This window comes from Ixodes scapularis, unplaced genomic scaffold (genome assembly GCF_016920785.2).
Source record: "Ixodes scapularis isolate PalLabHiFi unplaced genomic scaffold, ASM1692078v2 PGA_scaffold2__306_contigs__length_199485367, whole genome shotgun sequence".
Classification (NCBI taxonomy): domain Eukaryota; kingdom Metazoa; phylum Arthropoda; class Arachnida; order Ixodida; family Ixodidae; genus Ixodes; species Ixodes scapularis.
The window spans coordinates 178,873,507-178,886,633 of NW_024609857.1; the positions used below are offsets into that span (position 1 = coordinate 178,873,507).

The 13,127-nt window shown below is 46.7% G+C and overlaps 1 protein-coding gene across 1 annotated transcript; it reads right to left on the reverse strand.

The window, feature by feature from the left end:
- Window positions 1-4,959: 4,959 nt before the first annotated feature.
- On the reverse strand, window positions 4,960-6,177 carry LOC8050770. The gene has a single exon (XM_002435143.1). It carries the CDS (start codon window positions 6,175-6,177, stop codon window positions 4,960-4,962), a length of 1,218 nt encoding a protein of 405 aa, XP_002435188.1.
- Between the last annotated feature and the right edge of the window lie 6,950 nt (window positions 6,178-13,127).

Here is a 13,127-nt window from a genome sequence, read left to right on the forward strand (position 1 = left end):
AGCCGTTGCAGCCATCCGCCACCCCGCCCATCCGCCGAGTCGTACGTCGTTGGCGGTGTACCGTATCTGTGGCGGCGTAAACACATCGCGACATGTGAACTTATTTGAAAACGTTATTCGTCGTAACTTACCTTCACGTATTGAAGTGTCACCGAATCCGCTTATTTTGCACCGCAACCGCGGCGGGTTACGACCAGGTTTGACAAACCGTTGCTGCAGCAGTCGACAAAGCCCGCACAAAGGAGGGGGACGAAAAAGGGGCAGCCGTTGGCTCGTCACTCGTTTGACTCGGCTCTCAGCTGCTCAAACGTTGTTGCCGTGATAACCTCCGCCTGCTCGCGTATGCCACCTGGTAGCGGGAAGAGAGACTTTGGGAGGGGCGTACCGAGGACTCCCATTATTCGTCGCGCGGCGCGCGCGGGCTTTTGGGATTTTTAAAAAGGGTGTATTGCTCATTTACAGCTGGGAGAGTCTTCGCCTGTTGAGGCAGGCCAAGTTCTAGGCTTTATAAACATACGCACAACCCAATGGACAAATATGACCAAACACAGCTAGGTGACTGGTACGCGACTGAATTTATCGGTCGCGCACCAGTCACCTAGATTCGTTTGGAGATTTTTGTTTGTCCTGTGTTCCTCTTGTTCCCTTTCTCCAGCGATTATTATAGTCATTCTTGTCCAGCTTGCTTGCACCTTTGCATCAATTGCATTATTATCATAACCTTAAAATGCAAGCCGTTGAACCTTGTTGGCGTTAGACTGGTGGCCGCTGATGAAACCCGTTTGCCCTACTGACATCTAACTCCTGGTTAGCTCAGTACTCTGTTTCACCGTATGATGTACCGCAGGAAAGGCTACAAGCGGGAGCTCCTTGCTCTGGGGCACATCTCGGCGGCACAAGCTCTCGTGCATTCAGGGCAGCTGCCAACGCTGTGAGGTCGCGCTTCTAGCCGTCGCTGCGGTACAACATAAAGTGAAACGGAGTATAGAGCGTTCCAACGCAGATGGAGAGGTTTCTGTTACAATATAAGGACCAGGCGGATTTTGTCGGTAGCGCACCAGTCACCTAGCTGTGTTTGGAGATTTGTGTTTGTCTTTTGTCCCCCGTGTTCCTCTTCTTCAGAGATTATTATCGTCATTCTTGTCCTGCCCGCTTCAACCTTCGCATTAATTACATTATTATCATAATTAGTAAAATATAGGCCGTTCACCCTTATTGGTGTTAGACTGGTGGTAGGTGATAAAAACCGTTTGCTCTACTGACATCTAACTCCTGGTTAGCTCAGTTGATAGAGCGCTCCGCAGGATATGGAGAGGTTCCTAGTTCGATACTAGGACCAGTCGGATTTTTTCGGTCGCACCCCAGTCACCTAGCTGTGTTTGGAGACTTGCGTTTGTCCCTTGTCCCCCTTGTTACCCTTCTCCAGCTAATTTTATCGTCATGGGGTTTGATCTCGCGGATATTTTGGACGCGTTCTGGCGCCAACGAAACCATAGATGAAGCCGCCTAATCGCGCTAGTAGCTTTGACAGCGCTGTGTACTGAGAACCTAGTCCCACTAGAGCGACCAACAGCAACAACCGACAGCGATCAACGAGGACGAGCTACAAACGACATCGACATACTACCTGTTTGTCGGAGTCCCCGTCCCACCTAGCGGACGTGACGCCGAAAATACACACACGGCAGCTGCTCCGCCGGGGACACTGAAGTTGGCGGGAAAACACGGCAAAATGTACCAACAAACCGAGTCGGACCGACGCAGTTCTTCCGTTTTCCTAGATAGGCCAAGTACCCGCCGACACACACGGCAAAAGGTAATTTTATTTTCGGCACGCACCATGTGCCAAAAACGTGCCGCTTATGTACTACACGGCGGAACGTGTTCACCCAGACCACCTCTGTTTGGATACATACATTCCGCATTGTTGCATATGTAATAGAGAAACAAAACCCCAAAAGAGCATAGAGCTAGCACACTTGATCTGTTACTAGAGTCCCGGCTGCCGCGATCGTGCTTTTTTGGGGTGTTCATCATTCTCAAACTCGATTTCCTTTGATTCAATTTAATTAGAGCAGTTAAACATTTGTATCCGTTGTGTATTTTATGTATTTTTCTAAACTACATACGATTCAAATGTAGACTTTCTCTTAATATTTACCATAATTTTTACTTTTGGTATAGCCAACATGAACAATGACACCAACATAAACACCACGAATTGTTTGTGTTCCATGGCCTCGTTCATGATGAGCGCCCCTGATTATGATTTAGAATGCACTCTTGTACAAATGGTAAAGGATAGGAGTTCTTCGCAGGAAGTAGAATAACCTACACTCTCAAGAAAAAGAGGGTGTAAAAGGGAGTATCGTTACACGCTTTGTCCTATATAATACACCCCAAAACTTCAATTCGACGTGCAGCGCCCTACAGTCGAACAGGCGGCCCAACATTTTACGAGGGGCTTGATAGCCGTGTGGTACAACTTATTAAAAAAGCTAATGTACGTTTTACTGAGTACAAAACAAAATAATCGGGGTTTTTTTGGCCCTGCTGTAAAAACTCGATGTTTTCTTTATGTGGTCTTTGATACGTACTTTAGCTATTTAAGAAGTTATATCGCACCGTTATCAAGCCCCTCGTAAAATTTGGGGCCGTCTGTTCGACTATAGGGCTCAGTACGTCGAAATGAAGTTTTGGGGTGTATTATATGGGACAACGGGTGTAACGATACACCCTTTTACACCCTTTTTTCATGAGAGTGATATAGGTATCATAAAAAGCACGCGGGAAAGCTGCCACCCTTCGCTTCGACGATTAAGATAACCGTAACAGCGGCACTCACCGCTGCTATGGCGCCTTTCGCGACACGTCGCCAAAGCAGCTGCAAGGCGCGGACGGCGACAAGCGAGCTCAAGGAGCGGTAGCAGGTGGATGCAGGCAAAGTAAACAACGCGGCGCTTAAGCGGGCGCACGCGCGAAAGCGCTGTCGGCATGTGTCTTCTTGTTTGTCCTTCTTTGTTGTGCGCTTTCTGATTGTCATTTATCACAGCCAACTGGCCCAGCTTTCCATCCTGGAGGACAGGTTCGTCAGCGAGCGTTATTCGCTGGGGGGGCTGCCGCTCCGCGCGGTCGGCGATACAAGTCAGACGACAAACAACAACTGCTTTGTCGTCTATCGCTTGTCGGCATTTGTCGGTCGTGTTTGTGGCTACGGTGGGACAGTATCAACGACACACAATTGTACCTTCTTGCCCCACAAAACTTTCAGTTTGACCCTCTAGAGGGACGAGGCTTTAAGTATGAAACCTAGTATAGCTTATGCAGAACTCAAGACGGAATTTACAAAATATTGTCCAAGTGAATTCTCTGGTTAATCAAATTTTCGGTCCACATTTTACCACCTTTCTGTCTATGGAGAGTATTCACCGGCGGCCCAGAGCTGTGAGTGCGACTGCTGAGCGCATGCTGATGGCGAGATCCCACTGTTTTTTCCTGGATTCAATACCGTCAAGATTGGAGGTCTTAGCAACCTGCTAATGTGAGCTCATTATGAGCATGCGCTCCGAGCAGCGCACTCAGATATGGCGTCTAGTGAATACCCCCTACATTATGCCAGAGCTGCATTCTTGCTATTTTCAGAATAAGGAAGTTCGGAACAGAATTAAAATACTTTTTAATGTATCAAATGTTTTGGCTCAAACGTAGAGTTGAGCCGAAAGATATTTGACATGATAGGTTGTCGATGCGTAGAAGATCAGGTATTGCTCTCGGAAATTGGCGATTTAAAAAGAAAATCATATTTTGGATCAGACATCATTTCGGCTTCATTCATAAAAATTTCGAAGACATTTTAAGAGGACGCACAGTCAAAATGATATTAGCTTTCTCTTATGGATGACGACATCTGATTCAACGAGCTGAAGAAATTGATTTAAGCAATGTCAGTCCGATGTGTGGCTGTTTAAAACTGCTGAGATTGCTTGTGGGACATTTGAAGTGAAGTAATTTTTCAATATTACCTTCATTTTGAGTCAACAACGGAACGTGTTGCAAAGCTACACATCAGCCCCCGCCCCCCAATGTGCCCTTCATGAATAAAACTGCAGTCTGGAGACACACTACGTCTGTACAAATAGAGTTAATTTTACGCGCAAATCTGAACCCGCGCATAAGATGGCTCAACTTGAAAAGTAGTATACAACCGAAAAATTAACAATAACACAAAATTAGCGGGATCATTAATATTCTGCTTATTTTAAGCGGTTCCACAAGAGGCGCAGGCACGCCCTGATTCCAATCGTCGTTTCCTCGCAGTTCTTTATTTTTTTTTTATTTTGTTTAAACAGAACTACGTTAATTTTCCAACATGTCTCTAAATTTAAGAGCACACAAATTCCGCCAAATATAGGACTAAAATATTTTTCGTGAAGATTGTAAAACGTGTGCGAATTCCTGAGAAGGGTTTGTCAAACAACTCCTTGAAGGTTTTTTTTTTTTTTTTTTTTTACATATATAGTAATTTATCACATAGAATACCTTATATCAACTCTTATGTCACGTTATTTAGCACTAGCATAGCTTGTGAACGCCTTCTCTAACAAGTATCACAAGAAGTAATTTTTAAAACATGTACCGTTATCGAGCACCAAGTTCTTAAATAAAATGTCTTAACAAATAAACTGTGCATGCCTCACCTTAACATAAATCACAAAAACGCTCTAGGGATAAGGATGTAGCATTGGAGAATGTTTACGCTGTGAAAAATAATCGCTTAGTGGGAGCCCATAGTAAAGCTACCTACCCGCGCTTGCAATTATTTCGTCAGTCTGCGGTATGACGGGACAAACTTCAGCGCACGTCTTTTTTGTACGTTTGAAGGATTCAACAAAATGGTCACTTTATGTAAATATCTACAACGTTTTATCAATATTTTCCTCAAACTTTGGAATCAGGGCGTTAACCATGGCTCTGGGCCATTATTTCCGCTGCTTTAAACACATTACATGACGAAGTAGGATAGAATTTACATGTGAAGGCTGATATAAATTCCTCCAGGTAACGCAGAGGCATGTTGACCCTATAGCTGGCTGGAAGGTCCGTGGACGGACCACCGTTGTAGGCCACGCCCGTCGATTCGCAGTTGTCGAGAGCATAGTAGACAAAAAAAAGCCGAGCAGCCGACAACTCTGGGAGCCCATCGAAGCGAAAGTCCATGCCCCAGACTCGCCGGACGTGAAGCTGGTCGAGGAAGGCATTGTAGGCGAACCTAAGAGCGAGGATTCGGTTGAGAACCGCGCGGGGTAAGCTTTCCATTCTGGGCTGCCAAGAAGAGTTCAACTTGACGGGAAGATTTCCCAGGTCGTCCTTCAGGCAGGCCAACAAAGAGGTAAGCTTTCTATGCGCGTCGTTGGAGAAACTGACTTGAACTTCTCCCTGGTAGTAGTTCTCGAAGAGCATCTCCACAAGCGCCAGATAGTAACGCAGAGCAAAGCGTGGCAGGTGAAACGCGGATGCGGTCCCCGTGGCCGGAACGGACGTGTTTAAGAGTGCCGTCGGGACGTAGACGGTTTGCCAGGCGGGCTGGTACTGGGCTTGCGTGTTTAGGTCAGAGTGGTACGACTGTCTCTTAAGGTGCGCGCTACCCTTCAAGATATCGCGGATTTTTCGTTCATGCTGCAGCTTAGACACTTCTAAGTAGAACAGTAGGGCAATGCCACTTGTCTCTTGAGTACTAGGACTGCATGGCTGATCGCCGGGGCCGAAACGACTGATGGGGCTCCGCACGGTGCGGTAGCGGAGTAGCAAAGCAGAGAGCTGGTCTATCCAGGCAACAGACTTCGCCTGAATGCTAAAGGCCGAGTCCAGCTTGGACGTCCACTCACGCATGACCAGATCATCGCCACTCTGCCGAAGGAGCGCCGATGCCGCCTTGGAGAAGCAGCCAGGCAGGAGCTTTTCCACTGAGTAGATGCAAAGAAGAGAGGAATCTGCCGCGTTCGCAACAGTGCGTCCTATGAAGCTTTTAGCGAAGAGCTCTCGGAGATCGGTAAGCCTTTCGGACAAGAACGGTGCCACCTGAATCAGCACCATCAATCCCATGTAGTTAAGCAGGGCCCGTGGCTCCAGCTCGTTCAAGAGCGATGGGAGCTCTGTTTCAATATAAGCCGGCGACATCAAAACGACGCTTTTAGGAGTGCCAGACTGCGTGACAGAGGTTAGGAGTTTCGCTAAAAGTCGTTGAATGCCAGCGTCCAAACGTTCTGTCTTCATAAATCTTTGGGTTCCTAACACTGACGTCGAGCGGACTGCACCGAACGATTGAAAGATATGTATCACTTCGTCAACCAAAAGTTCGGATGCTTGCCCTTCGAACTCTGCCATCGTTTGCTCAATGGCGCCGCGAATAAGATGCTGAACTTGGTCCCAACGATTAATGTCCATCTCACTGAGTAAAAAATGAGGCTGACTAAGTTCAAGGGCTACTTGGCCATTATCTTCTGGATTGACTCCAATAGTTAAAGCAATTAATGAAGAAATATCCAGATCGCGATGTATCTCCGCGGCGAAATCCCAAACCATGTCGAGCTTTTCAACACCGCCGGTGATAGGCCATTGTGCGATGGTCCAATCGCTAAACATCGTTCGAGCAAAAAGCAATGCCTGCGACCCGTTATGTGGCTGCTGAGCACAGAGATGATGCATTCGCGCAGCGACCGCCACGTCCGATTCGCTCGATTTCTTTACAGCATCAAGCAGCTTGCGTGCGAGTTCATCCTGTAGAATGGTGTCTCGTGAAACAAGAGCCCATACACTGCGATCGGCCGTATTTTGCTGAGACCACGCATCGCAGACATAATGGTAGAAGTTTTCGCATGGTTCCATTTCAACTTTTAGAAGCGACTTCAGATAGACAGCTTCCTGCCGGCAAAATGAGGATGCGCAGTGGTAAGCAATCGGTGTCTGGATGCTTGCAGCGGTCGTTGACTGAACAGTGGCTTCTGGAGAAAAGCTCTCGGAAGACGAGGACTTGGTGGATGGTACCTCGGAACCTGGGGTGAGCGTCGTCCCCAAGCCAATAATATTATACGCTACCATCACGACACCAATCAATGACAAGAGTATGACTATGCAGAGGCAAGATATAACAAAAGAGCGGGTCGCATTGGGCCAGTCTGTCCACTGTGTGACAATTACGCTTGTTTCATGTTTAACATCTGCAGCTGACGAATCTCTAGTCTTCCCACTCTTTCGGGCTCTGTGGCTCTTGCTCCTTCTCTTCTTTTTCCTTCCACTTTTCTTGCGTTTTCGTGAGGTGCGATCGCTTTTGCTCCGGCTCTTAGATTTTTTGTACCTTTTCCTCTTGGAAGAAGATTTAGCGTGTCTTCTTTTCCTCCTACTCTTTTTATGGCTGCTCTTGCTCTTTTGGGATGACTCCTTCGTCGATTTAGTCGACGTCGCATCAGTGGGAGAAATCTCCTGCGTTGGTAGTATAACGTTCGTGCCAGCATTTTCAGCAACATTGGTGCCGGGCTTGGCAGAGGCTCCTGGTGACTCCTTCGTTGAAACAGAGGCTGATTTGCTCAATGTGCCGTGCTCTTTTTTTCGTTTTCTCTTTTTCCTTTTAGAGCGTTTCTTTGATGACGATCTGTGCTTGTGGCGTTTACCGCCCTTTGACTTCTTGTCTTTAGAGTGAAGCGATTTTCCCAGAATGCTCTTCTTTGTGGTACCTTGGCCTCCAAGATACGGAATAGCGAGGTCAGTGACGGAAAACTTCATCTGACGCATCTCATGGAGATCGAACGCTGGTGCGTCACCGATGCACAGTTTGTTCGTGCTCCACTTGATGTCCAACGTCGTAAAGCTGGGAATTTTCGCAGTACTCCAATGGAAATCGCGGGACTCTTCCGGCTCCAACGCTGACACCGCCTCTCCAGCCGCCTTTTGCACCCCACTCGCTCTTCTTACCTTCGTAGCTTTTGGTCTCACTGATATTTCTCCCTCGTCTTCTCTTGTCTCAGTTTCTGGCCTCGAACTACGATCTACTGAGCCCGAAGACGCGCCTGTGGTCGTTCCCGTTGCATTGAGCCATTCCGTTCGAGCTTTTCTGTGTGATAGGTTGGTGCCGGTGTCAGAAGGATCAGAGCGGAATACAGACGCTATTGGGATTTCCAAAAGAAGACTTGGTTCGAGGGTCCTCTCAAAGGTGTCAAGGACGCCATCGATGTCGGGTGGCATGCCAATCATCCCCGTGTTTAACATTGAATCTGGGTCCGTCATGACCGTGTTGGAACCTAGACACGAGCCCGCTGGCGCCTGTGGCAGACTCTCTGAAGATGTACTCATCAGCGACGACTCTGCATCCTGGGTAGTTTTTTTTCTGTCCTTGGTGCTATTAGGATCGCGCTTAGCATTTTTCTGGCTACCTGACGTCTCCCGAGATTTAAAGGAATCTCTCCTTTGGCGCTTCGAAGTTGGCTTTTGAGTGAGTTCGGTGTAGGGCGACGGGCGTTGATCGGTAGACGAGTCCCGTGAGCGACGCTGGTTAGGCTGCCCCGTATGTGGAGAATCTTTACCCCGCGGTTTTTCCGGGGACTCGTCGAGAAAAGAATCCTTCTGATCTGTATCTCCATCATAGGTTTTGGGTTTTCTTGATTGGTTCTTCGTCGTTAACCTTAGCCGTACCAACGCCTTTTCGGAGAAATTCTGGCTTGTTTGTTTAGGGTTGGAGCTCACTGTATCTTTTTGCGGCGCGTTCTCCTGAACTCGTTTTATATCCTCATGGTCAATATTGAATAAGGCTTCCTTCTGATTCTTTTTTCTAATATGTTTGTTGCCCGTTACGCGCGGAGCGCTTGGCAGCGCTAAGTTTTTTGCCGGCGCTTTCTGCAGTGTTTCTTGAGTTCTTGAGTTAAGAGCCGCCATGTCAATGATGTTGCTGTTACCTTCGCCCCAGGATTTACTTTTATGTTTCAAGCGATGCTGATTCCCTTTCGAAGATTTCTTATCACTCGCCGCTTCGATCAGAAGGGCCTGATCTCCGTCGGAGAACCTTGAGGACTCGCCCACTTGCTCCTGTAGAAAAAAAAAAAAGCCTTCGCTGTTAAGTTGCAAGATGCGTTGACCAGCACGAACTGGTTAATACAGCGTTGCCTTTTCAGTTTCTTAAGGTACAAAATAACTCGTTACCTATTTACTAAATACTAAATTTAGCGAGAAATTTTTTCGCTAAAATTAGAGGGAAATTTTTTTCGCTGAGTTTATCAAAGATATTTTGACGCTAAATATAGCGGAGAAATTTCCGCGCTAAATTCGCGGAAACATTTAGGAAAAAAAATTTTCCGCTAAATTTAACGAAAACACTTCTCCGCTAAAGTTAGCGGGTTAAGTTTCCCCGCTAAATTTAGTAAGGAAATCGACGTCCGGTGACCTCAACAATAATTCAGTTTCCCCGTTAAATTTAGCGGGAAAATGACGCCACGACTTCGTGTCAAGTCACCCATGAACAAATTCAGTGGCAGGAGAAAAGGAGGAGGGTGTGAGGAGGGAAGGAGGAGGAGGTGAGGATGAGGGAGAAGATGACGAGGAGAGCAGGAGCATGGGGAGGATGGGAGAAGGAAGGGGAGAGGGAACGGAGAAAGAGGGGGCATACCCTCCCCTTCGTTCCCTCCCCTCCTCGTCCTAAGACCTGCGCTATAGTTTCGCATTACAGAGATATGTAAACGTCTTTCTTTTTTTTTCTTACAGGAGAGGTTTTTAACTGGAATTTTATTTTGTTTGTAAATATTTTGATTGAATTTGTGCAGAAGTTTGTTTTAGTTCAGTATAGTGCGTTCGTTAAGTACCGCAATTTATCATCTGCCATAAAATTTATAGGTACGTTCATTAGACTTGATGGTAAACGTTCGGCAGCTTTCTGCCTGGTTAGGAATAGACATGAAGCGAAAACTAGGGACTCTAGCCAAAAATTTAATAAACATTTGCCCTTTATGTTTACCCTTTATGTTTATTAAATTTTTGGTTAAGAGTCCTTATTTTTCGCTTCACGTTCATTAAACCAAACGTGACGAAATCCTCTAGCTTTATAGAACTTAACGAGACCTTGAGCATCGTTGGTTTCTCTCTCTCTCCCTCCTCTTTTCCCTTCCCGTCTTTCTCTCTTCCTCTCTCTCCCTTTCTCTCTTTCTGCCTCTCTCCCTCTCTCTCACGCGTGCGCAAGCGAACGAGCGAACGAAGCTTGCGCAACCGGAGCTCCTTCCCTCTCTGCCTTCCTCTCTCTCTCTCTCTCTCGTCTCCCCTCTCCACCTCGCTCTCGCGCGCGCAAGCGGAGCCAACACCTCCTAGAAACAAGGCGGTAGCGCTCTTCTCGTGACGGCGCAAAGGAAGGCCAACAGGGGGCGCGCGTCGAAGCGAATGCAACGCGCGTGGATCGACCGTCGTAGCGCGCTTTTCATCACATACGCCTGTCTTATTAACTAAAATGAAAGCTGCACATAGCAACGGGTCTAAGAAACGCTTTATTACATGGGCAAAACACTACACCGCTAAATAATCGGTACGAAATGGCACGAGGTATGAGTAGAAGACGTCTATAAAAAAATGTGATTGTTTTAAGTCCAAAACATTGGGTGACGCAATTATTGCTGTAGGAATGCATATTTTACACAGAAATACTTCAACAAAATGGCGAGACACGCAGTGATTGGACACAGCAATACAGATCAGTTAAAAATCAGGTAGACGTAGCCAACGCGGACACGGCTCGACAAGTGTCACGATCATGTAAGCGATGTTATCGCGTGCAGTCACTGAATTAAAATTAATGTGATCTCGATTGAATGACAATATGGGGCCGACAAATCAGCTTGCGATGCTCGTATAATCACTCAACACATCGAGCTGATTAAATCCCGTATCATTTAATCAAAATATATTAACTTTTCCGTGTGGCAGGGGAACTAAACTTACTATTTACACTCAACTAATTTACTTCTCCCTATGGGCTCGAGCTGCCTAAGAACAAAATATAACCTATTTTTTATGCAATAATACTATTACCTTAATACAGTTAAGATTCTAGTATAAACGCAGTAAAGGCAATAAAATAACATTTGTATAAATAAAGCTTGTGTGATTATTGGAAATGCGTTGTTTGTGCTTATGTGTTTATTTATACTTCAAACTTATTATTCACTTTCCAGCAAAAACTACAATATTACCACGCATATTTACAAATGTCGACGTAATAGCGAACGGATAACGAAGAAGAACAAGATACCATTCTATCACGAGATTTTAAAAAAATCGACCGCAGCACTTTACTTGCGCCTTACATGACCAAGAAAGCCTGTAAATAAGTTGTTTCTCACCTGCCGATCGTATCCATACGTCCCACACGATCCATTACAAAAACATTTCAACACGAACTCCTAGAAGTCTCTCTCTGTCGAGAGAGAGGTCATCGGCCAGTGTCATCGTTGACTAGTTGTCACACACGTCCCTCAACCCGTAGCAGGACTTGTTTCGCAAATCCACCTAAATGCCGTCGTATCAAGCGAACACAAAGAAACTACCCGACACTGCGGTGACGACGAAAAAAACGACGGGCAGGAGGATGAAACGAACCACACGCACACACACACGCACACGCACACGCCCGCGCGCACACACACACACACACACACACGCGCACAAACACACGAGAGCAGCGGCAGCAGTGTGGGACGAGAGGCTTAGCATTGTCGACCCTTCTCTTGCTCGTGCGCGCCCCCTGCGACGATGACTGGATTTTTTTTTTCGGTTCCTTTTCCTTCTAATATGTCTCAGCATTCCTTTACAGACAGTCAGCAGTTCACACGCAACGTAAATTTACCAGAATCGGAGCCCGTATGAGGGAAGATGTCGCATCGGAAATGCGGAACCGGTTCATTCGAAAAGTGTGGGGAGCTGCGGGACTGCGCGTAGTCCCGCGGTTACGGGGATAATTCTAAACATAAATTTGGTACTTTCAACCTTGGTAGCGCGTTGTATAATACGTTTATATTACATATATATTAAATTGTACAAGACTGCGCTTTTAAAACGTATATTAATGTCGGATAAGCGCACACGAACACCACCGCGCCGCTCGAGGAGAAACATTTTTTTTACGTCGACAACAAATTTTATTACGTAGTTGCGCCATGGCCTTCCTTCCTCCGACATTGTGACGAAACCACCTGGAGCGCTACGGCCTTATTTCTAGAAGGTGTTGGCGGAGCTTGCGCATTAGACACCGGGGGGTTATAGTAGATCGCTTTTCTCTTCCCTCCGGTACGGTATCCATGAAAAAACGCCGCAGCTGCGCATGCGCGCTGCCAGCCTTGTCTGCATAGTTCAAGGTCGTCTGGCGGATTACGGAGCGCTATGCTTAACGGGTTGCGGAAACGGTCTACTACGATTCCCCACTTGCGCTTCAGCCCCCATCGCTTCAGCTAGGAGCATTAAATTGACCTTCATAACGCGACCTTGAGCTTCAGCCACGGGCGTTACGTGACATGGAGGACACGACCTTGAGGACAATGCCTTGCGCGCACGACCTTGAAGACGCGGTTTCGAGGTCATCACCTTGAGGAGGAGCACATGACATGACATTGAGGGTGGTTGCACCTATAATGCTACTGCCTTAATAAAGAGGACACGTACGGCAGGCAAGCACTCACTCACAACTAAAAGTTTAATAGGCATGAAAAAAAAAATATAGCCCTTTCCTCGGCTGCGCATGCCCCGTGGGCGTGGGGGGAAGGTCCTATTGAAAGGCGCATGTGCACCAGGGGAAGGGGCTATTTTTTTTTTCCTTTCCAAGTCCTAATAAGCTTTCTGTTTTGTGCCGTTCAATAGTCCACCACCGGTTATAATCTAAATTGCATTGTAACAGAAGATAATATAATAAGGCAGGCGAGCTAGTTAAAGTTAAAGATTGACACGTCAAAACTGGACGTGTTCGTCCCCTTTTTGTAGCCTCCGTATTTGGTTTTCGAAATGTTTATGTTATAACAGTTGGGGGTGGGGGCTATTCTTTGTGTCTCCCGAAGGAAAGATCCATCAATGTAACCCTGTTTGGCAGTCAATGTTTTCTAGTGGACCGC